General features: G+C 45.4%; 3 protein-coding genes across 3 annotated transcripts in view; 2 read left to right on the forward strand and 1 right to left on the reverse strand.

Moving 5' to 3' along the window:
- acat2 (acetyl-CoA acetyltransferase 2) overlaps positions 1-9,747 on the forward strand; it is a 74,482-nt gene extending 64,735 nt beyond the window's left edge. Inside the window, exon 10 of the transcript XR_013937514.1 lies at positions 9,660-9,747. The gene's annotated coding sequence lies outside the window, so the exon portion shown is untranslated. The remainder of the gene's footprint in view (positions 1-9,659) is intronic.
- hpcal1 (hippocalcin-like 1) lies at positions 2,775-5,460 on the forward strand (the record flags this gene model as incomplete). The annotated part of the gene is made up of 3 exons (XM_080535110.1): positions 2,775-3,152; positions 4,678-4,783; positions 5,369-5,460. The coding sequence occupies 3 exons, from the start codon at positions 2,775-2,777 to the stop codon at positions 5,458-5,460; spliced, it is 576 nt and encodes a 191-aa protein (XP_080391236.1).
- pdia6 (protein disulfide isomerase family A, member 6) lies at positions 6,864-20,217 on the reverse strand. The gene is made up of 13 exons (XM_080535011.1): positions 20,143-20,217; positions 19,481-19,622; positions 18,729-18,786; positions 17,268-17,394; positions 16,210-16,316; positions 14,190-14,332; positions 13,306-13,420; positions 11,556-11,696; positions 11,150-11,234; positions 10,647-10,719; positions 10,034-10,192; positions 8,663-8,759; positions 6,864-7,670 (listed from the first exon to the last, which is right to left on the reverse strand). Exons 1-13 carry the CDS (start codon positions 20,159-20,161, stop codon positions 7,599-7,601), a joined length of 1,338 nt encoding a protein of 445 aa, XP_080391137.1. The 5' UTR covers positions 20,162-20,217; the 3' UTR covers positions 6,864-7,598.
- Between the last annotated feature and the right edge of the window lie 2,167 nt (positions 20,218-22,384).

Genomic DNA, 22,384 nt, shown 5'->3' on the forward strand with positions numbered 1-22,384 from the left:
TCTCTCTCTCTCCCCCCTCTCCTCCTGAGAAATAGCTCCAAGAACATCTCCAAATCTCCAATCTTGTCATCTTATCTCTCTTATGCTCCTTCAGCTTAAATGCTCAGTGTGTCGTCCTGTGTTCAGTGCCATCACCATCATTTCCATACAAACCCACCTTTGAGTGAAATTTCGACCGATGATAATGTCGTCCAATAAATATGGGAAGTCATTTTCTGTGAACATGAAATTGACTGCGTGTTTTTTAACATAAACCTGGTCAAATATAAATGGACTGCATATATAGCGCCTTTATCCAAAGCGCTTTACAACGGCCTCTCATTCACCCGTTCACACACACATTCACACACCAGTGGCGGCCAAGCTACCATGCAAGGTGCCGGCCCCGCTCACTGGGAGCAATTTGGGGTTCAGTGTCTTGCCTAAGGACACTTCGACATGTGGCCAGCCGGGGCTCGAACCGACGATCTGCCAACCTTGCGATCATTAGACGGCGGCTCTACCTCCTGAGACACTGTCTCCTCCTGAGACACCCCGGCTGGCCACATGTCGAAGTGTCCTTGGGCAAGACACTGAACCCCAAATTGCTCCCAGTGAGCGGGCCGGCCGGCGCCTTGCATGGTAGATTCCCGCCATTGGTGTGTGAATGTGTGTGTGTGTGGGTGAATGAGAGGCCGTTGAATGAGAAGCGCTGTGGATAAAGGCGCTATACAAGTGCAGTCCATTTACCATTTTCATTTACATGTGGATAACGAGGCCGACTCTAAACCCGCTGAGTTGGTGAATGGGTTGAGCTCTATGGGCTTCTATTCAACACGTTAATGGGGCCGACTCACCGCCGCGGACCGTACGTTGGGTCTAATTATAACTCACGGTCTAAGGATTGATGTGTTACTGTATCCTCAGTAATTGACTTGCCAATCTCAGAACCACTCGCCTACTGTAATGCTTTTCTCTGCATTCATATGATCCTCTGGCTTTGCGACTGAGCAGGTTGCTAGGAAACGTTATCTTCCGTTAGTTATGAAAGTAATCATGTTATTAATAACATTAACCCCCACCGAACCTGACTTCCTCTTGTGATGTTTTTAGTCAACAGTGTTGATAATAATAAGCTGAAGACTAGCATTGACGCTATAGCGCCGGCCAAGCTAAAAGAAGATTAAATTAAATCTAAACAGAAACCACCATGGAGAACTAGGGATATTATTAGTTTAAGATTAAATATTAACTTAGATTAGATATTAAAAAACTGTAGAAAAGCTCAGCGTCAATGGAGGAAAACTAAGCTACGTGGACATAAATCCATTGTGACATTTTTAAAGAACATCTCACTACCTCACTACCTCACTACCCTCTTCTACTGTGCTACACTGGTCTCTCTGTTTTTATTCTTTCATTGTATTGTATTTTTGATGCCTAATCACCATATGGGAACAATGGGTCACAGGCCTTGACCACACCTCTGAAACGGCTCTTGTTTAAATAATAATGATAATAATAATAATAACCTTTATTTGTATAGTGCTTTTCCTGCAAACGTTGCAGCTCAAAGTGCTCCAATCATTATTTAATTATTTTGTCATTTAAATCTCTTCTTTTGTACATGTGGTACACAGAGAAAACCAACATCAGAAGATCTGAGAGCTCTATTGGGCTGATATGCTAGCAGAAGACCTGAGAGCTCTATTGGGTTGATATGCTAGCAGAAGACCTGAGAGCTCTATTGGGCTGATATGCTAGCAGAAGACCTGCGAGCTCTATTGGGCTGATATGCTAACAAAAGACCTGAGAGCTCTATTGGGCTGATATGCTAGCAGAAGACCTGAGAGCTCTATTGGCCTGATAGGCTAGCAGAAGACCTGAGAGCTCTATTGGGCTGATATGCTAGCAGAAGACCTGAGAGCTCTATTGGGCTGATATGCTAGCAGAAGACCTGAGAGCTCTATTGGGCTGATATGCTAGCAAAAGACCTGAGAGCTCTATTGGGCTGATATGCTAGCAGAAGACCTGAGAGCTCTATTGGGCTGATATGCTAGCAGAAGACCTGAGAGCTCTATTGGGTTGATATGCTAGCAGAAGACCTGAGAACTCTATTGGGTTGATATGCTAGCAAAAGGTCTTTCAGATATTCTGGTGCTGTGCCATTGATGTGAGTGTCTCTCAAACATGTACTGTAGTTGCAATCAAGCTGTCTTTCATTACCTGGTGGACTCTGTGTACTACAACACTATTCTGCTTGGACATCAAAGTTGTTACTTGTCTCAAAACCTCTGGGGCAGCGAGACATCACATCGCGAGGGTGAAATTCCTAAATCAAATCAAATCAAATCAAATCAAATCAAAGTTTTATTTGTATAGCGTGTTTCTCTCAAAATGTGATCCAATGCGCTTCACATGATGACAGAACAGGCAAGCAGGCAAGGGTAAAAAACCTGTACACTGTGCATCCAGGAAAATCCCCTTGCAGCCCTCTACTCATAGAGCGACTAGAAATCGTTGGAAGTGGATCTAGCTCTAGTGTTGTTGTTACAAAGCATCGATGCGACAGTGTGGTTTGGATCAAACCATGTTTTTGTTTTTCACTGATGTGTTTCACCACTCCCATGTTTTTAAATGAAATCTCTCTATCTGCTTGCAGGGGAACAGAGGAAAGCAGACCTGTGTGTGTGTCTGTGTGTGGTGGTGGAGATAAGGGGCCAGACACCAGCAGCAGCGGCAGGGGGGGGGCTTTTCTAGTCTATGAGAGCAGCAGTGTGCAGCAGCAGTGCATCATGGGGAAACAAAACAGCAAACTGCGGCCCGAGGTCCTGAACGACCTCCGCGAGAACACCGAGTTCTCCGAACACGAGCTGCAGGAGTGGTACCGAGGGTTCCTGAAGGACTGCCCCACGGGCCACCTCAGCGTGGAGGAGTTCAAGAAGATCTACGCCAACTTCTTCCCGTACGGCGACGCGTCCAAGTTCGCCGAGCACGTCTTCCGCACCTTCGACACCAACGGCGACGCCACCATCGACTTCCGGGAGTTCATCATCGCGCTGAGCGTGACGTCCCGCGGCGGCCTGGAGCAGAAGCTGCGCTGGGCCTTCAGCATGTACGACCTGGACGGCAACGGGTACATCAGCCGCGCCGAGATGCTGGAGATCGTACAGGTGAGTCAGTCACACACCTGTTACACCCGGGCGGCTGTGGCGCAGGAGGTAGAGGCTGTGGCGCAGGAGGTAGAGGCTGTGGCGCAGGAGGTAGAGTCCGCCGTCTAATGATCGTTAGATCATACAGGTGAGTTACTTACAGGGTTCCTACAAGTTTCAACAAGCCAAAATTAATTATTTTTTTAGACCTCTTTGAATATAATAGACCTATTCGCGACACCATATGATACCATATGATAGTCTAAGGTTGGCAGATCGGCAGTTCGAGGCCCGGCTGGCCACATGTCGAGGTGTCCTTGGGCAAGACACTGAACCCCAAATTGCTCCCAGTGAGCGGGCCGGCGCCTTGGAATAAGGCGCTATATAAGTGCAGTCCACCTGTTGTCCTTGTGCCAGTTAGATCGTACAGGTGAATTACACTTATGGTAAACGGACTGGACTTATATAGCGCCTTATTCCAAAGCGCTTTTACAATGGCCCTCTCATTCACCCGTTCACACACCAATGGCGGCCAAGCTACCATGCGAGACGCCGGCCGGCCCCGCTCATTGGGAGCAATTTGGGGGTTCAGTGTCTCGGGACCCCGAGGACACCTCGACACGTGGCCAGCCATGGTTTCGAACCGCCGATCTGCCGACCTTGCGATCATTAGACGCCGGCTCTACCTCCTGCCTGCGCCACAGCCGCCCCACAATACACTTGTCCTTGTGCCAATTAGATTAGTACACGTGGGTCCCACCGTGATCCCCTTCAACCTAATCTTTTTTATTTTATTTCATTTGAATGTTGGTGATGATCAAATGTGAGTGATATCTTTTTCATTCATTTCACCATCTGTGACCATCTGTGATACCACAAGTCATGGTACATTGGGCTGGGCCTTTCTATTTTTATTCTCCCTTATCAAACATAGCCTATATTTACTCTTCCACCATGGTGACCTGGGCAGACCGTATCAGTATTGGCTCAGTGCATTGTGTGTCGTAATACAAGCTCAACCTGAATAAACAAATGGCCTTGTTAAAGTGTCCCCTCAGCCATATGTTCCTGTCAGAGATGGTGATTGGCTCTCTTGGTTTTACTGAAGCCAATGAACCACCGATGACTTTTCCGTGTGATAACCTATAACATGTACTGCAGATAGGTATAGGTCATATTTTGTGCTGTGTGGATATGTTAAAGCAGTTTGAGCTGCAACGTTTGCAGGAAAAGTGCTATACAAATAAAGGTCATCATCATTATTATTATTATTATTATTATTATTATTACTATCATCATCAGTTAAAATAGCCCTAATGAGGATACAGTTGGGTGATTTGTTCATGATGTTATTATTATTATTATTATTATTATTATTATTATTACTATCATCATCAGTTAAAATAGCCCTAATGAGGATACAGTTGGGTGATTTGTTCATGATGTTATTATTATTATTATTATTATTATTATTATTTGTTCATGATGTTATTATTATTATTATTATTATTATTTGTTCATGATGTAAGTCATCGTACATCCTCAGGCGATCTACAAGATGGTGTCCTCCGTGATGAAGATGCCAGATGACGAGTCGACCCCAGAGAAGAGGACAGATAAGATCTTCAGACAGATGGACATCGACAACGATGGTGAGCCTCCACGTCTCTGTTAACCTCCCCCTCCAGAGCCACCCAGCCAGCCACAGTGACACGACTGTTTTCAGCCTTTTGCAGTGTGACTATAGTCAAGTCAAGTCATGTTCATTTATATAGTAAGTAAGTAAGTAACGTTTATTTCTATAGCACACATTTTTACAACGACAAACAGCCGTCCAAAGTGCTTAACAGATAAAAAGAGAAAACACTGGTAAAAAGAGAAAAGCTAGATAAAATACAGATAAAAAAACAGATAAAATAGATAAAATACACTAAAAACAAGGTGCAATACAAATAAAAGTGCAACAAGTGCAGTGTCGGGAGGCTCACAGGTCAAAGGCCAAGGAGAAGAGATGAGTTATAACTAGTTTCTTAAAAGCCTCGATGCTCTGGGCGGATCTGACGTGGAGGGGGACGCTATTCCAGAGCCTAGGGGCTGCCTTTGTGAAGGCTCTGTCCCCTCTGGTTCTGAGTCTGGTCCTAGGGACCTCCAGCAGCAGCTGGTTAGCTGACCTTAGGGCTCTGGATGGGGTATGGTGGACTGTACTCATTTTCCTGTTTTGTTATCTTGTCATTCAGGCAGACTCTCTTTAGAGGAGTTCATCAAAGGTGCCAAGAGTGACCCGTCCATCGTGAGGCTCCTGCAGTCCGCCCAGGGGACGTCTCGCTAGGTCTGGACAGACGGACGCCCAGGGGACCTCTAGCTAGGTCTGAAGACAAGACAGACGGACGCTACACTACCACCCAACACACACTGTCTCACACACACACACACACATGGATAGACACACAGACACACGCATACACACACACGCGCATGCACACGTGCACACACGCACCCAACGCTCACTGTCACACACACACACACACACACACACACGGATAGACACACAGACACACGCATACACACACACACACAGACACCCAACACTCACTGTCACATACACACGCACGCACACACACACCCAACACTCACTGTCACACACATACACACACACACACACACACACACACATTTTCTATGAGGCTTGGTCATCACCACAACCCCCGTCCTCAGAAAGCCATTCCATGTCCTCCTCCTCCACGTCTTTATTGTTTACAACTTTACATCATCAAACAGTTTCCCATATCTCAGTACAGCGATTTGAAAAAATTAGCGTAAAAGATGTAATGAATGTTCTGTCATTGTCATGCCTGCACCTCCACTACCTCTGGTAGGTTCTTAACGTAGTCTATGTAGTATGTTCTAGTATGTTCTTTTTCCTCGCGAATGCTTGATGTTCTGTTTTACTTTAACTTTTTAGTCAAAGTGCCATATCTAAATATTTGTATTGAATGTATTACTTGTAAAGTATTATGACTTCCTCTCCCAATGTGTAATGTAACGGCTGTAAAATGTACAGCGGAGAAGATATCAATCGGGTACCAACGTTTTGTACTTCAACCACAGGGATGTCTCACTGTGACCCCCTGACTCGACATCAGTGTCGTCTCAGTGTCAGTTTCGGTGTGGGTTTCAGCCTGATGCAACAGCTGATTATGTTTGACCGCAGTATACGTCTAGAATGAACCACCTCTATTCTCCATGGAAATGAAAAAGAAAGAGGACCCCATGATATTCACCACATGGTCCTGGCCTCGCACGAGACATATGTGACACAGTCTGATCACATGGTCCTCGTGATGTCGGGATCCGATGTAATGATCGGACTTTGCTTTCGAAAACCGCAAATACATTTCCGCGTTGTTGAAAATCAACGACACATCGCTAGTCGACTGACACAACTTGTTTTGTGAGCCTGCTAACAATGTAAAGTAGTGTTCTAGTTAACTAGGTAGCAGTGGGGGGGATTACTCACCCAATCCATTGCGTTGTTGCAGTCTTTTGGCTCGACTAGAGTTTGTGTTGTGATTCTCAACAACGTTGAAACGTAGTTCCGTGTTTCAAAAGAAAAGTCGGGACATTTCGATTGGTTGCCAACATGCGGACCGAATGATCAGACTGTGTCACGTATGTGCTTGTAGTTTCCCCCCCAAAACCGTAACACAGTTTACATGATTCATGGAGGCAGTGGAAGTTTTTATTCTCTTTTTATTTTTGTAACAAAACTGTCATTTTGTTTTCACACAATCAAAATAAAGTCGTGTAAGAAAAATCTACACAAGAAGTCCCGCGGTATATCCCCCTGTCCTGCACAAAACACAATGTACAACCCTGCAACAGAAAACAGTTAAAATAAAAACAACAACAACAACAATTAAATCAAAAACAAAATATAAGTCACAATCAGGCTTGGCTTGAGAATGAAATCGGACACAATCAGGGGGTGGTATTCCATCAATGCCGCTAAAGGAAAATCCAGGCTTACTTTTTAATAAGTCTCGAAGAAGCCTAGATTTTTCCTTTTAGCGACGTTGATGGAATGACCCATAACCCCCCAGGACTTTGATAGGCTGGGTGTTTGAGGGTGGCGGATAGAGGGAGGAGGGTATGGTAGCGAAAAACACTGTTCCTCCTCCTATAACATAATTGCGCAGAGGGACAAATGTTCAGCAGGTCTGGAAGTCGACGCCCACTTGCAGGCCACGCCCCCTCCCCCCACCCCTCTCTTAACAGATGGGCGGGGGGAGGGTGGGGGGGATGAGGAGGCGAGTGTCTCTGCATTTTTCCTCTTCTGGAGTATTTCAGTAACCGTGGACAAGTCTCTCGTTCGTCCACAGGAGAGGAGAGATGGGTCACGCCGAGCTAGACCAGACCAGACCAGACCGGATCGAACCGGATCGGTCTAAGTCAGGTGACGCGGGGGACTCATAACTCGTCCTTTCCTACGTCATCGTCGAAGTCCACGTCGCTGAGGTCATACTCATCCTCCACAGGGAGCTGGGGGGGTGACAGAGGAGAGGGTGACAGTTGAGAGGGTGACAGAGGAGAGGGTGACAGTTGAGAGGGTGACAGTTGAGAGGGTGACAGTTGAGAGGGTGACAGTTGAGAGGGTGACAGTTGAGAGGGTGACAGTTGAGAGGGTGACAGTTGAGAGGGTGACAGTTGAGAGGGTGACAGAGGAGAGGGTGACAGAGGAGAGGGTGACAGTTGAGAGGGTGACAGTTGAGAGGGTGACAGTTGAGAGGGTGACAGTTGAGAGGGTGACAGTTGAGAGGGTGACAGTTGAGAGGGTGACAGTTGAGAGGGTGACAGTTGAGAGGGTGACAGTTGAGAGGGTGACAGTTGAGAGGGTGACAGTTGAGAGGGTGACAGTTGAGAGGGTGACAGTTGAGAGGGTGACAGTTGAGAGGGTGACAGTTCAGAGGGTGACAGTTGAGAGGGTGACAGTTGAGAGGGTGACAGTTGAGAGGGTGACAGTTGAGAGGGTGACAGTTCAGAGGGTGACAGTTGAGAGGGTGACAGTTGAGAGGGTGACAGTTGAGTTCAGCTCAGACGGCAAAAACACGAAGCGAGGCATGAAGCATCTCATCCCAATTTCGGAAGAGAAGCTCAAGTACCAAACTTTGTATTTCCTTTCTTTATATGATACTTTATATCTATTATACCGTTTTTCACTTTTCTGTGGTAAGAATCTTAAAGCAATCCCCCAGTACCCCCCCCCCCCCCCCCCAGCACTGCGTCTCCTGAGACACCTGCTTCCCCCTATTGTACTGTTCCTCCTGTGTCTATAAAAAAAATTCCCCCCAAAATCTTTTTTTCTCTCCATCACAACAACTGCCAATGGCCCCTGGCCTGAGCTAGATTACTCTTCCTGCTACGACTGGTGGATTGATGATTCACTTGCTTTAGTCAAATCGATTGTAAGTCGCTTTAGAATAAGGCGTCTGCTAAATGCCAAAAATGTAAAAATGTTAAAACCAGCTACTCACTTCTCCGTCTTTACCGTCCCACGCTTCGACGGCGTAGATCTTGGGCAAGGCCCCCCCGCCGACCGTAGCCGTGGAGCCGCGGCCCACCGACAGATCCCTGAGGAGAGGACGAGAAAAAACATTACAACCGTAGAAAAACAGCACTTGATGGTGTCCTGGAGTTTAATGAGACGCAAGATAGTAACTTGCTTTAAATCTTAAGTATAATATTGGACATAGTTGTAATCCAGATCGGACTGTCAGATCGGCCTCACATTCAGAAGTTTTCAACAGGGTGCCCACACCTTCTGAAACATCACATTCAAGCACCTTTCAAGGACTTTCAGGACTCAATTCCCTCAAATTCAAGGACCCAACACGGCATAGTTTGAGACAGATCTAGAAGAGAATTTATATAATAGGAACTATCTGCTCACAGACAACAATTAAAAAGAGAGGCTTGAATGTGTGAACACTCGATGGTCTCTTGCCTTCTCTACCACAGCACAGCAAAACAATATATTGTGAAATATGTGTAAAGTTAAGCAATACAGAGACTTATTTACTAGTTGACGAGCTAAGTAAAACATTTTTGAATATATATAATTATTTTTAGAGAGAGAGAGAGAGAGAGAGAGAGAGAGAGAGAGAGAGAGAGAGAGAGAGAGAGAGAGAGAGGGGAATTCAAGCACTTTCAATGACCCATGTCTATTTTCAAAAACATTTAACACCTTGATTTTTTTTCTTCATATTCACAAACTTTCAAGGATTTCAAGGACCCGTGGGAACCCTTTTTCAAAGATTGACACCAAACTTCCACATTGTACACTTGGGTATGCTGTCACCATAGTCACAACATTGATAACGAGTCTGCATTCCATCACTGTCCACAAACACAAGGCCCTCAACCCAGGGCTCTGTGTTCATAAACAGGACAGCCACAACAATTCAACAATCCCACAATAATTTCCCTATGGAAATCTACTGTGTGAAAATGGATAGATCATGCATACATGAGGTGATGAGGCCTTTTCAGCCACAGCCCCGTCCCTCTGGAACGCCCTCCCCAACCACATCAGACAGGCCAACACCCTCCCAACATTTAAACAGGCCCCTAAAACCCACCTCTTCAAGCTGGCCTTCACCAGTTAACCCTCTCCCCCTCCCCTTCCCATGTGTCCCCAGCACTACCTCAATTAGGCCCCTATACTTTCTTTTATTTATTTTTTGCCTCTTTTTATTATTACTACTCAATCTTTTCAGTTTGTAAAGCGTCTTTGAGTGTCTAGAAAAGCGCTAATGTAAATGCTAAAGTCTAATGTATTATTATTATTATCATCATATATTTTTTTGCCTTAGTATACAAGTAAATGAGGGAACAGCGCCCCCTACCTGAGGAACTCGTGAATGCCGGTCTCGCTGAAGGAACCCTTGAGCAGAGCGAACTTCATCTTGCGGGCGTTGATGGCCGCCATGGCGGGGTAACCGAACCCCCCGATACCCAGAGACGACTCCAGGTCCATCTGAGCTCCAGCCTCCGTCCACATCCATCTGGGAGGGAGGGAGGGAGAGAGAGGGAGGGGGAGAGAGAGAGAGGGAGGGAGAGAGGGAGGGAGGGAGAGGGAGAGAGGGAGAGGGAGGGAGGGGGGGAGAGAGAGAGGGAGAGAGAGGGAGAGAGAGAGAGAGAGAGGGAGAGGGAGAGAGAGAGAGGGAGAGGGAGAGGGAGTGGGGGGAGAGAGAGAGAGAGGGAGAGAAAGAGAGGGAGAGGGAGAGAGAGAGGGGGGAGGGAGAGAGAGAGAGACAGACAGAGAGGGAGGGAGAGACAGACAAATAGTGAGAGAGAGACAGAGAGAGGGAGGGGGAGAGAGAGGGAGGGAGACAGAGAGCGAGAGAGACAGAGACACAGAGACAGAGATTAGATATGCTAATCAAACCAAACTGACACATCTCTGGCACCCAGATCAGCATCATTCATCATGACGGGAGGTCCCTGCATCACACACACCCCCACATCTTCTTCTTGTACTTGTCGGCCATCTTCATCATCACCTCCAGATATCCGTTCCTGCCCGCTGCGCCTGTTATGAGGCAAGAAGAAGAAGAAGAAAGAGTGGTTAGCCGTATACATACAGTACTATTCCGTTATTATCAGCAGAATATTGAATGTGTTCTTTTTTTGATAGGATCGAGGTTAGCATAGTTAACATAGAGGTTAGAGGTTAGCATAGTTAGCATAGAGGGTAGCATAGTGGTTAGCATGGTTAGCATAGTTAGCATAGAGGTTTGCATAGTTAACAGAGGTTAGAGGTTAACATAGTTAGCATAGAGGTTAGCATCGTTTGCATAGAGGTTAGTATAGTTAGCATAGAGGTTGGCATAGTTAGCAGAGTGGTTAGCATAGTTAACATAGAGGTTAGAGGTTAGCATAGAGGTTAGCGTGGTTAGCATAGAGGTTAGCATAGTTAGCTGGTCAGAACTGGTCAGAACCAGCAGGTTTGTTCGTCTCACCCGTGTCCAGGATGTGCGGCAGCACGGCGATGACGCAGAGCTGGTAGTCATCGCAGGTCTTCTTCAGGACGCCTTGGTTGAGGATCTGAGGGACAAACAAACACAGGCGGACTTATGAGAGAGACACACAGGCGGACGTCACAGCTCTGCTCCACCTCCTTATGAGACAGACACACGGCGCATTCGTGATACGACGCACTGCACATGAGCACTTTGAGTGCTATACAAACAAAAAGTTAGTATTATTATTATTCAGGTTTGTTTAAATGATAAGAACCTACTACTGGGGAGCACACACACAGACACACACACACACACCCACACACACACCAGACACAAACACACACACACAACCCCCCACCCCCCACACACACCCCCCACCCCCCACACACACACCCCCACCCACCTCCAGCAGCTCAGGGGGGGCGGCGTTGTCAGAGAACAGGTCCAGAGCTCTGGCGATGATGTCAGACCGGGTCCGTCCTCCCTGGAAGTCCTCAGGCTCCTCCCCTTTACGGAACACCTTGATGGTGGGGAACCCCCGGATCTACAGACACACACAAAACACCACAGACCGTCAGGCCAGCTGGGCTGAGTGGCAGACACACCAGCAGTTCATCGATATCATCTGTCTTTGTAGGGGGGGGGGGGGGGGGGGGGGGTGACAGCCCTCTGGCCTTGCCTGGGACTGGAGCCCAATCAGGACAGGGTATATACAGGAATCTTGAGGTTAATTTGAAAGTGACAGTTGGATCTAAGTGACAGTTGGATGATCTAAGTGACAGTTGACACTAGAACAGCCGTGTCTATGTTACCTACTCAGGGTATATACAGGAATCTTGAGGTTAATTTCAATACCTTTCTAAGACTTTTTAAAGACCTTGTCAATATTTTTTCCAGACCTCACCGCCACCTCGAGCTGTAACCGTTGACATCAGTGACACCTTTAACTTAACAGTTTTAGTTTGCAATAGTCACTAGACCACTATCATACAACAGAATTTCCGGTTCATCTTTGTTTTTTAATAAAACGAATAAACTTTTACTAAAAGGTTTTAGGACTCAAACTCTTTGGACAGAGTCTAATTCAGAAAAATACCTACAAAATTCAAGACCTCATAAAATCATGATAAGACTTTTTAATACTTATTAAGGGTCTTGATTTTCCCAAAATTGATTTATCAACTTTTAATACTTTTCAAGACACCGCGGATACCCTGCAGGAGGATCCAGAACAGCTGTCTGGGTCTACTGATGGAGTTTAAAAGGCGCTCCAGTCTCTCCACCAGCACCACAACCCTTTTGTTATACTATTTCCACCATCCAACACCCTCCACACCATCACTTTCCACTGCATTCACTCACTCACTTACACTACTGACATACTGGTTGTCATACCTCATCAGATTATTGTATTGTTTGGCCAAAGTTATCTTTATTAAATTCTTAATTATATATCGTTTATATGGTGTGTGTGTGTGTGTGTGTGTGTCTCCCTGTTTGTTATGGCCCAGAGCCAGGTCGTAACAGTGACGTGTGGTTGGTTGTGTGGTTGTGGTGGTGACGTGTGGTTGGATGTCTGGTTGTGGTGGTGACGTGTGGTTGGTTGTGTGGTTGTGGTGGTGACGTGTGGTTAGTTGTGTGGTTGTGGTGGTGACGTGTGGTTGGATGTCTGGTTGTGGTGGTGACGTGTGGTTGGTTGTGTGGTTGTGGTGGTGACGTGTGGTTAGTTGTGTGGTTGTGGTGGTGACGTGTGGTTAGTTGTGTGGTTGTGGTGGTGACGTGTGGTTGGATGTCTGGTTGTGGTGGTGATGTGTGGTTGGATGTGTGGTTGTGGTGGTGACGTGTGGTTGGTTGTGTGGTTGTGGTGGTGACGTGTGGTTGGATGTGTGGTTGTGGTAGTGACGTGTGGTTGGTTGTGTGGTTGTGGTGGTGACGTGTGGTTGGATGTCTGGTTGTGGTGGTGACGTGTGGTTGGATGTGTGGTTGTGGTGGTGACGTGTGGTTGGATGTGTGGTTGTGGTGGTGACGTGTGGTTGGATGTCTGGTTGTGGTGGTGACGTGTGGTTGGATGGTGTGGTGTGGTGGTGACGTGTGGTTGGATGGTGTGGTGTGGTGGTGACGTGTGGTTGGATGTTCGGGGTGTCCCCGCTCACCCCATAGCGGCTGGCCAGACCCTGGTGGACCGTGGCGTCCACCGCTCCCAGGCGCACTTTGTCCTTGGTCTGCTCCTTGACCGCGGAGGCGGCGGCTGCCCACTCAGGCTCCAGGCTGAGGACATCACAGGGGGGTTAGGGTGAGCAAGAGAGACAATGACGGTGTATCTGTATCGGTTTGTTTCACTTGGTAGCCAATGAAGGGGGTGATAGGAGGACAATGTAGGACGATTTCAAGACCTTAAAATACATTTAATGCGTGTAGGAGGCCAAATTAATATTATTGAATGCTATTGAGTAAGGATCATGATGTTTGAATGAATTATGAATGTTCGCATGAACTATTAGAATATGTTGTGGTATGACGGCTCCCCCCCTAGTGCCCATTGGTCTGAACTGTGTCGGGGAAATGTTTTAAATAGCAGGAAGTGAGACTAGCAGGCTAGCAGGGAGGAAGTCTTGGCAGGCCTGGGTAAGGGAACAGGGAGTTTTTTGACCACACACAACTCACACAACTCACACAACACAAGGAGAGAGTCTGACAAACTCAAGGAGAACTCAAGGAAAGAATTTAAGGAAACTCGAAGAAAGACACTATAAAGTGAGACTGCATTGGAATGATATTTTGATATTTTTCTGTTTTCTAAAGATGCTATTGGAACTGTGAATTTTATGTTTACATGTAAAGGAGAATAAATCCATATTTTTGTTGCAATTCTACCTGGACTGGATTACAACTTTGTTGGTTTGAATATTTGGATGTGCGTCAAAACCGCTGCCTTGCCTGGACGGTGGTTACTAACTATATTGTTTGAAGCCACTACAATGCGAGTAGAGAACGTGATGGGTGTTTAATGAAGAAGGTCAAAGACAGTTGGACTCACCTCTTGCAGTGCCCACACCAGGGGGCGAAGAACTCCACCAGCCACACCGCGTCGCTGCCCAACACCAGCTTGTCGAAGTTGTCGTCTGTGAGCTCCACTACGTCCTGTTTACTGCCTCCACCTCCACCTCCACCTCCTCCGCTCTGACAAAAGAGAAGGACAACACAACAACATCACCTTGGTGTTCTGTTTACTATAACTTCAGAACATTCCTTCTTTATTTTAGTCTCTCAAAAATGTCTTCATGACTTCATGTTCTGACTACATCCAGGGTTCGACATTAACAGTTGCCTGATTGCCCGGGGCAAGTAGGAAAAACAATGGACGGCACAGGCGCCAGACCAGACTAGATGATCGTGGAGTGAAGATCAGGGTTTCCGTTAGAAAAATGTGGTGCCGGTCAACGTGTCCGGGAAGATTTCAATGTGTCGGACAAACGGGAGAAATTCCGGTCATCATATTAGAATATAATATAGGTGTTTGTCGCGGTGATTAGCTGTTGTGTAGCCTATATAGGCCTATGCCATTTAATGTCTATTTCTCATCCGATACGATTAGATGCAAACTATATATTATAGGCTTTCATGATTCGCATGCGCTACTATGGCATAATATGTCCAGGGCTGCACGTGCGCCACACTGGGCAGCCTAGTCACCTTTGCTACTTTGAATTACGACTGTAGGCTACTTTAAGATGTTTATTTCATTTGCATTAATGGGATTTGAGTATGTAATTGGTAATTTTAAGTATGCCTAGTTTAGCTTTTGATGGCTATTTGAACGGACTGCATCGATCGATCAATGAACGGACATTACGTTAACTGAAGTGTGTTAAATACGTAGTTTCACGACAGTAATGTAAGTTTTTTATATTCTCTTTCCAGTTTTACCCTTTTTATCAATAAAACAACGTCAATTCTATAACCACGTCTCGCTGATTGGGAAGGCATTACGTCTAGCTGCCTGTCAAATCATGCTTACTCGGACTCGCGAGTATGAGAATGGGGAGGATGTATCGGGGGGATACACACCCGTGGACTATTTCACCTTAGTGGCACAAATTCAACTCTAACACTATAGATAGACTAAATTGAACTTAAATGATGGACACCGACTGAATAACTGAGTGGGGGAAGACAGGTCTCAAATGTGGAACAATTATAACATTTAATACATAAAGATAAAACATACACAAATATATAACATTGATATCCCTAAACTCAAATGTAGTGTGGTATTGTCAACCTAATCTAATCAATCCTAATTAATGGTACCAGGAGCCCAGGTTGTCGATAGTAGCGCACTACTCCCGTAGTACTTCTCCCGACTCAGGGCTGGAACGGGCACGGCAGGCTCAATCAATGAACGGGGTTGAGATGGCCGCTAGCGTCCTTTACTAGCCGCATCTCACGGCCCTCGGTGGTCATTCACTGTGCTCTAGCACATCCAAAACACGCAGAACAATAACCTTGACTCCTGTCACTGCAGTGGTTTTATTTAGACTAGATCAAACTCAATTACGGTAACTGACTAAACTACGGTACTCGCGCCGTTGAGAGACAGGGTTGCCAGATGGGGCGGGTTACCGCCGAATGGGCTACTGGGTTTAGCGGTTATTTTCACCGGACAATATGACCGAAGAGGTTTAAATATGTCGGACTTCAACAGATTTTATCGGACAAAGACCGGTAATTACCGGTTAACGGAAACCCTGGTGAAGATATTATTAAAGCGTACGCGCCTGTCCACCTGTCTGGCGATCAGCGCGTACGCTTTAATAATATCTTCACTCCACGATCACCTAGTCTGGTCTGGCGCCTGCACCGTCCGTTGTTCTTCCTGCAACACCGATACACAGATCCAGGATCCAGCAGCGTCGTTGCTGTCACGCAAACAAACCCGACGAATGTTTTACTTGCCCCGGGCAATCTGGCAACCGTTAATGTCGAACCCTGCTTCATGTCCTGACTACATCTATAGCTTGGTAGCTAGCTAACCTATAGCTTGGTAGCTAGCTAACCTGTCTGCTGTAGTCAGAGCCGCCAGTCTTGCCACTCAGCCTGTCCTTCACCAGAGCACGGAGGGAGTTAAGGGCCCCGTCCACGATCGCCTGGCTATTGCGACCACCTGAGGGAGGGAGGGGTGGGAGGGAGGGAGATGGGGAGGGAGGAGACAGCAGAGGTCAGGAGCCTGTTATGGGACTATCTAACATTTCTTACATTTACATTTTTGGCATTTAGCAGACACCTTATTACAATTCTTATTACAATTGACACATTTGACTAAGCAAGTGAATCATCAATCCACCAGTCATAGCAGGAAGAGTAATCTAGCTCAGGCCAGGGGCCGTTTGGCAGTCGACGTGATGGAAGAAGAAAGAAAGATTTTTTTTAATACTATAGACACTGGAGAAACAGTACAAGGGGGGGGAAGTAGACATCTTAGGGGGTAGTAGATGTCTCAGGAGACACAGTATAGGGGGTAGTAGGTGTCTCAGGAGACACAGTATAGGGGGTAGTAGGTGTCTCAGGAGACACAGTATAGGGGGTAGTAGGTGTCTCAGGAGACACAGTATAGGGGATAGTAGGTGTCTCAGGAGACACAGTATAGGGGGTAGTAGGTGTCTCGGGAGGACGAGGGCCAAACCGCCCTAAACCTCCCTAGAAAACATGTTGTTATTACATTGTTATTACAAACATTGTTATTACAATGCCTGTCTACAATTCATAATGCCACCCAGCCATTAGGTCTGCATCTTTTAAGGGGGTTAGTCAGAAAAGGATTTTAATGTGTTCCGATGTTGCTGTCAGTTGATCACCAGGATGTTGTGTTGTTTTGTCACGCTGCCCTGAATACTGTACATACCTGTTGCCTCCCTCACCCTCCCTCACCCCCCTCCCTTGGACATACCACAATGGACATAAGCAGTTCAGCTTTGTTGTGCTATCCTTGATAAGTTTCATAACTGAAATGATGATATGTATGAAGCTGCTTCAGATGCATTGTTATTTTTCGGATTTTAAAACTGTCTAATAAAAATCAATCAATCAACCAATCAACCAATCAGCCAATCACTACCTTGATAATCCTCTGGCTTGTTCTTATTGGCCCCGAAGACCTTGATGGTGGGGAAGCCGCGCACGCCGTACTGACTGCCCAGGGACTTGTGCTGGTCCGCGTCCACCGCGCCGACCTTCACCACGCCCTGAGGAAAGATGGGGTCAAATGGTAAACGGACTGCACTTATATAGACTGACTTATATAGCGCCTTTATCCAAAGCGCTTTACAACGGCCTCTCATTCACCCATTCACACACACAATCACACACCAATGGCGGCAAGCTGCCATGCAAGGCGCCGGCCGGCCCGCTCACTGGGAGCAATTTGGGGTTCAGTGTCTTGCCCAAGGACACTTCGACATGTGGCCAGCCGGGGCTCGAACCGCCGATCTGCCGACCTTGCGATCATTAGACGGCGGCTTTACCTCCTGCGCCACAGAGAGGCCAGCCAGCCAGCCAGCCAGCCAGCCAGCCAGCCAGCCAGCCAGAGCTCTGGCAGGGTCATGTCATGTCAATCTGACGATCAAGTCGTTTCTGTGGGGAAAAACTGTATTGCAAAGCTGCAATATATTAAGATCTACAAGCATACAACCTTCCCACCTGACCAAGAAAGATCAATATATCACCTACCCATAAGCCATAACCATCTCCCCTAACCTTGCCGCCACCCCCCCCCCCACCCCTTTTCCCTCCCCTGGACACTGCTGTGTTAATTTTTTAACAGTTTCCTGTATCTGTTAGGTTAACTCTGTGTTTTATGTTCAGATTCAGATTCAGACAACTTTATTGATCCCACTGAGGGGAATTCATTTGTAGCTTTACTCCTCATTCAGACACAAATAACATGCAACAGTACAATGTCATGTCAAGCACAGTTCAGTATACAGACAACTAGGTCATTAAAGTAACTGTAAAAACTGTAAAAGGGCACCTTTTAGAAAGAAATCAGACAAATTTAAAACTACTGGACTAAGAACAGTGCACGGTAAGTCTACTTGAAGTGATCCTCATCTATGTACTCGTGTTGTCTGTTGCTTGTTGTTTTCGTGTACCCATTGAGTCCCTGAAAAGCACTTTATAAATATAATGAATTATTATTATTATTATTATTATTATTATTATATGTTTACATTCTTGTGTTAGGCTTTCATATACTGTATATAAGTTACTAGTTCATATGTGTATATGTTTATAAAAGTACACAGTTACATGCTAACTCCCCCCTGCCTATATACCCCCTGTGAATAGGCCATATAGTGTATAGAAGTATAGAAGTTAATATAACAGATACATTCTCAGATTCCTACCGATGACATATCCCCCTATTTATATGCCCCTATTTATGTCTATTTATGTCTCATTCTTGTTTTTTATTATCTTAGGACTGTGTTTGTTTGTTAGCACCTAGGGTTTGCATTTAAATGCCGTTGTACCTGTTACAATGACAATAAAGCAATCATTCATTCATTATGATTCTCACCTTTAAGGCTGTGGCTGTCTTCTTCCAGTCAGCAGTCAGACTCTGGCAGTGGCCACACCTGCGGAGATAAACCAGTGAGTCTCTTCCTTGTCTGAGCCACTGGCCAGGTGATCTCAACCACACAACAGGTGTGTTGTAGAACTCATCGGCCTTATTATACAAATGTCATGCAAAACACTATCAAAACAATCGAAGAAGAGGGACAGAGGGACAGTGATGCAATACTGTTTTTGCATAGAACTGTCAACAGCTGTTGTGGGCTTAAAGTTTCTGAAACAGAAACGTTTCTCCCCTATGAGTAAGTTCTCAGTATTATGCTATTTGGCGACTAGCAGGGTTCCCACACCTTCTGAAACATCAAATTCAAGCACCTCTCAAGGACTTTCAAGACTCAATTCCCTCAAATTCAAGGGCCCACCAGGGCACAGTTTGAGACAGATCTAGATGAGAATGTATATAATAGGAATGACCATAAACGGTTTTCAAATCTAACACCGTTATGTCGTTTAAAATCTAACTAATTTACCGTAGTAACTAGTATGGTTGTTTTATTCCCTTCTACATGTTACCTACCGGTATATATATTTTTGAGAGAGAGAGAGAGAGAGAGGAATTCAAGCACTTTCAATGTCGATTTTCAAAAACTTTTATGGTCTTGATTTTCTTTTCTCAAATTCACAAACTTTCAAGGAATCCAAGGCCCCGTGGGAACCCTGGACTAGCCTACATCGGTGTCATCCATCTCATCTCACCAGGGCGCGTAGAACTCGATCAGCCACAGGCTGTCACTCTGGAGGACCTCACGGTTGAAGTTGGTGGGGGTGAGCTCGACCACATCATCACCGGCGGAGTAGAAACCCTGGACCCCCAGGAGCAGGGAGCACCCCAACACACCTGGGGAGGGCGGGGGGCACAGGATGAGGAGGTGTTATGCATAGTGTGTGTGTGTGTGTGTGTGTGTGTGTGTGTGTGTGTGTGTGTGTGTGTGTGTGTGTATTTCACACCCGTATTAAAATAACACATGAATACGTTGCATTAACTCCGAAATAGAGGTTTGAGTTGGAGCTAGCTTGAATAAAATCATACAATGGATTTTTTTTCATTTGCAATGTCAATGAATTAGGTTTATCCAGAGATTATCCAGCAGCAAAAAAACAGATAAGTGATAAGATAAGAGATAAGAGATAAGAGATAGGAGATGAGAGATAGGTAAGAACATGAACTTGTCAGGCCAGGATCACACCGGTATGAACACAAACACAATCTGAGTCCATATCTGTCTAAGCCAGCTAGCTACCAGACTAGCACATGCATCTAGTAAAGCTACAACCTACGTTTTCTTTATTAAATGGTGTCAAAAATTAAAGATAAAAGATTAGACTGCGTTAAAGGAGGACTGTATGAAATGTCTTACCAAGTAAAAGCGGTCTCATAGCTCTTCTGTTGTTCTCTGTGCACGCACCTTCCTTCACAAGTCCTTTTCATAAAGCTCTGTGAGCTCCAGGAGCTGCGATGGGGTGCGTTCGTAAATTCGCTCTGAGAGCGCCGGGGCGCACACTGCGTCCGACGTCATAAAGGAACCGAGTATTTTGATTGGACAAGAGGCGTTCAATGAGTGCCGAGCAGATTTCCAGAGCGAGTTTTACGAACGCGACCAAGGAGTCACACAAAAAAGTGAACGGCCAAATCTTACCGTGGCCCACGCTGATTGGTGCCCTGAAGGCGGCGCTGTACAACGACCAATAGGAGGCTGCCGTGTAGTTTCCCACCAGGATATGGGTTGGGACGAGAGTGTTAAGCCTCAGCATACTTGAGTTACACGAATGAGTTACACACATTTATGAGGTACACTAAATTCTCTGTGTAGTGTACCACATGTACAAAAGAAGAGATTTGGTGAGGCTGCATTCTCATTTTATGCTCCAGATTGTGTCTCACACACATATGTTCAAGTCAAGACTAAAAACCCATCTTTTAAATATTGCCTTTAAATGACTAAATAATTAAATTATGATTATATAATGATTGGAGCACTTTGAGCTGCAACGTTTGCAGGAAAAAGGCTATACAAATAAAAAGTTATTATTATTATTATTATTATATTATTATTATTATTATTATTATTATTATTATTTATACTCATTAGCTATAGCCTACATACAGCTATGGAAGAAATTAAGAGACCACTGCAAAATTATTTTTAAATTTTAAATGTAATAATTTCTCTGGTTCTACTATTTATAGGTATGAGTTTGAGTAAAATGTTTTTTTTTTTTATTCTATAAACTACTGACAACATTTCTCCCGAATTCCCAAATAAAAATATTGTCATTTAGAGCATTTATTTGCAGAAAATGACAACTGGTCAAAATAACAATAAAGATGCAGTGTTTTCAAATCACCTCTGCATAGAAAACAAGTTCATATTCATTTTTAATAAATGACAACACAAAACGAATGTTTTCTTTTAATAAATAAACAACACAATACTAATGTTTTAACTTAGGAAGAGTTCAGAAATCAATATTTGGTGGAATAAACCAGATTTCCAATCACAGCTTTCATGTGTCTTGGCATGCTCTCCACCAGTCTGTCACATTGCTGTTGGGTGATCCTCAGAGTTAATAATAACAATAATAATAATAATAATAATAATATTAATAATACATAAGACTTATATATCGCTTTTCTAGACACTCAAAGACGCTTTACAAACTGAAAAGATAGAGTAGTAATAATAAAAAGAAACAAGAAATAAATAGAGAAAGAAAGTATAGGGGCCTAATGAAGGTAGTGCTGGGGACACATGGGAAGGGGAGGGGGAGAGGGTTAACTGGTGAAGGTGAGCTTGAAGAGGTGGGTTTTGAGGGCCTGTTTAAATGTTGGGAGGGTGTTGGCCTGTCTGATGTGGTTGGGGATGGCGTTCCAGGCGGTGCAAGACCAAGGCCAAGAGAATCCTGAAGGACCCAAGCCACCCTGATAATGGACTGTTCTCTCTGCTGCGGTCAGGAAAAAGGTACCGCTCTCACATGGCGAACACGGAGAGACTCAAGAACAGCTTCTTCCCCCAGGCCATCCGCGACCTGAATGACACCACCTAGGCCACAGCCAGGCAACTGCCCCTGCCCTCAGCAGGATGCCCCCCCCCCCCCGCAATATGGACTTACTACAGCACCTTATATTTATTTTAATGTATATTAATAGTATATTATATATTTATAAAACTGTATATATTGATTTGTAATTTGTAAATCGAATTTTTGTATTCCACCTTCTTACTCTTGTAGCACTTCTTAGGAGCCGGCAGTAACATTTCACTGTACATTGTACCTGTATGCACGTGACAAATAAAATTGACTTTGACTTTGACTTTCCAGAGGGACGGGGCTGCGGCTGAAAAGGCCCTATCACCCCAGGTCCGGAGCTTGGTCCTGGTGGTCTTGAGGGTGGTATGGTCGTCAGACCTGAGGCAACGGGAGGAGGTGTGGAGGGGGACGAGGTCGGCAAGGTAGGAGGGGGCCAGATTGTTGGAACATTGTCAGAGCAGAAAGAAGCACGTTTTCTTCCAGGACAACCTTGTATGTTGTATATGGCTTGATTCATGCGTCCTTCACAAAGACAAATCTGTCCGATTCCAGCCTTGCTGAAGCACCCCC

Source organism: Nansenia antarctica, assembly GCF_963989245.1.
Source record: "Nansenia antarctica genome assembly, chromosome: 6".
Taxonomy (NCBI): Eukaryota; Metazoa; Chordata; class Actinopteri; order Argentiniformes; family Microstomatidae; genus Nansenia; species Nansenia antarctica.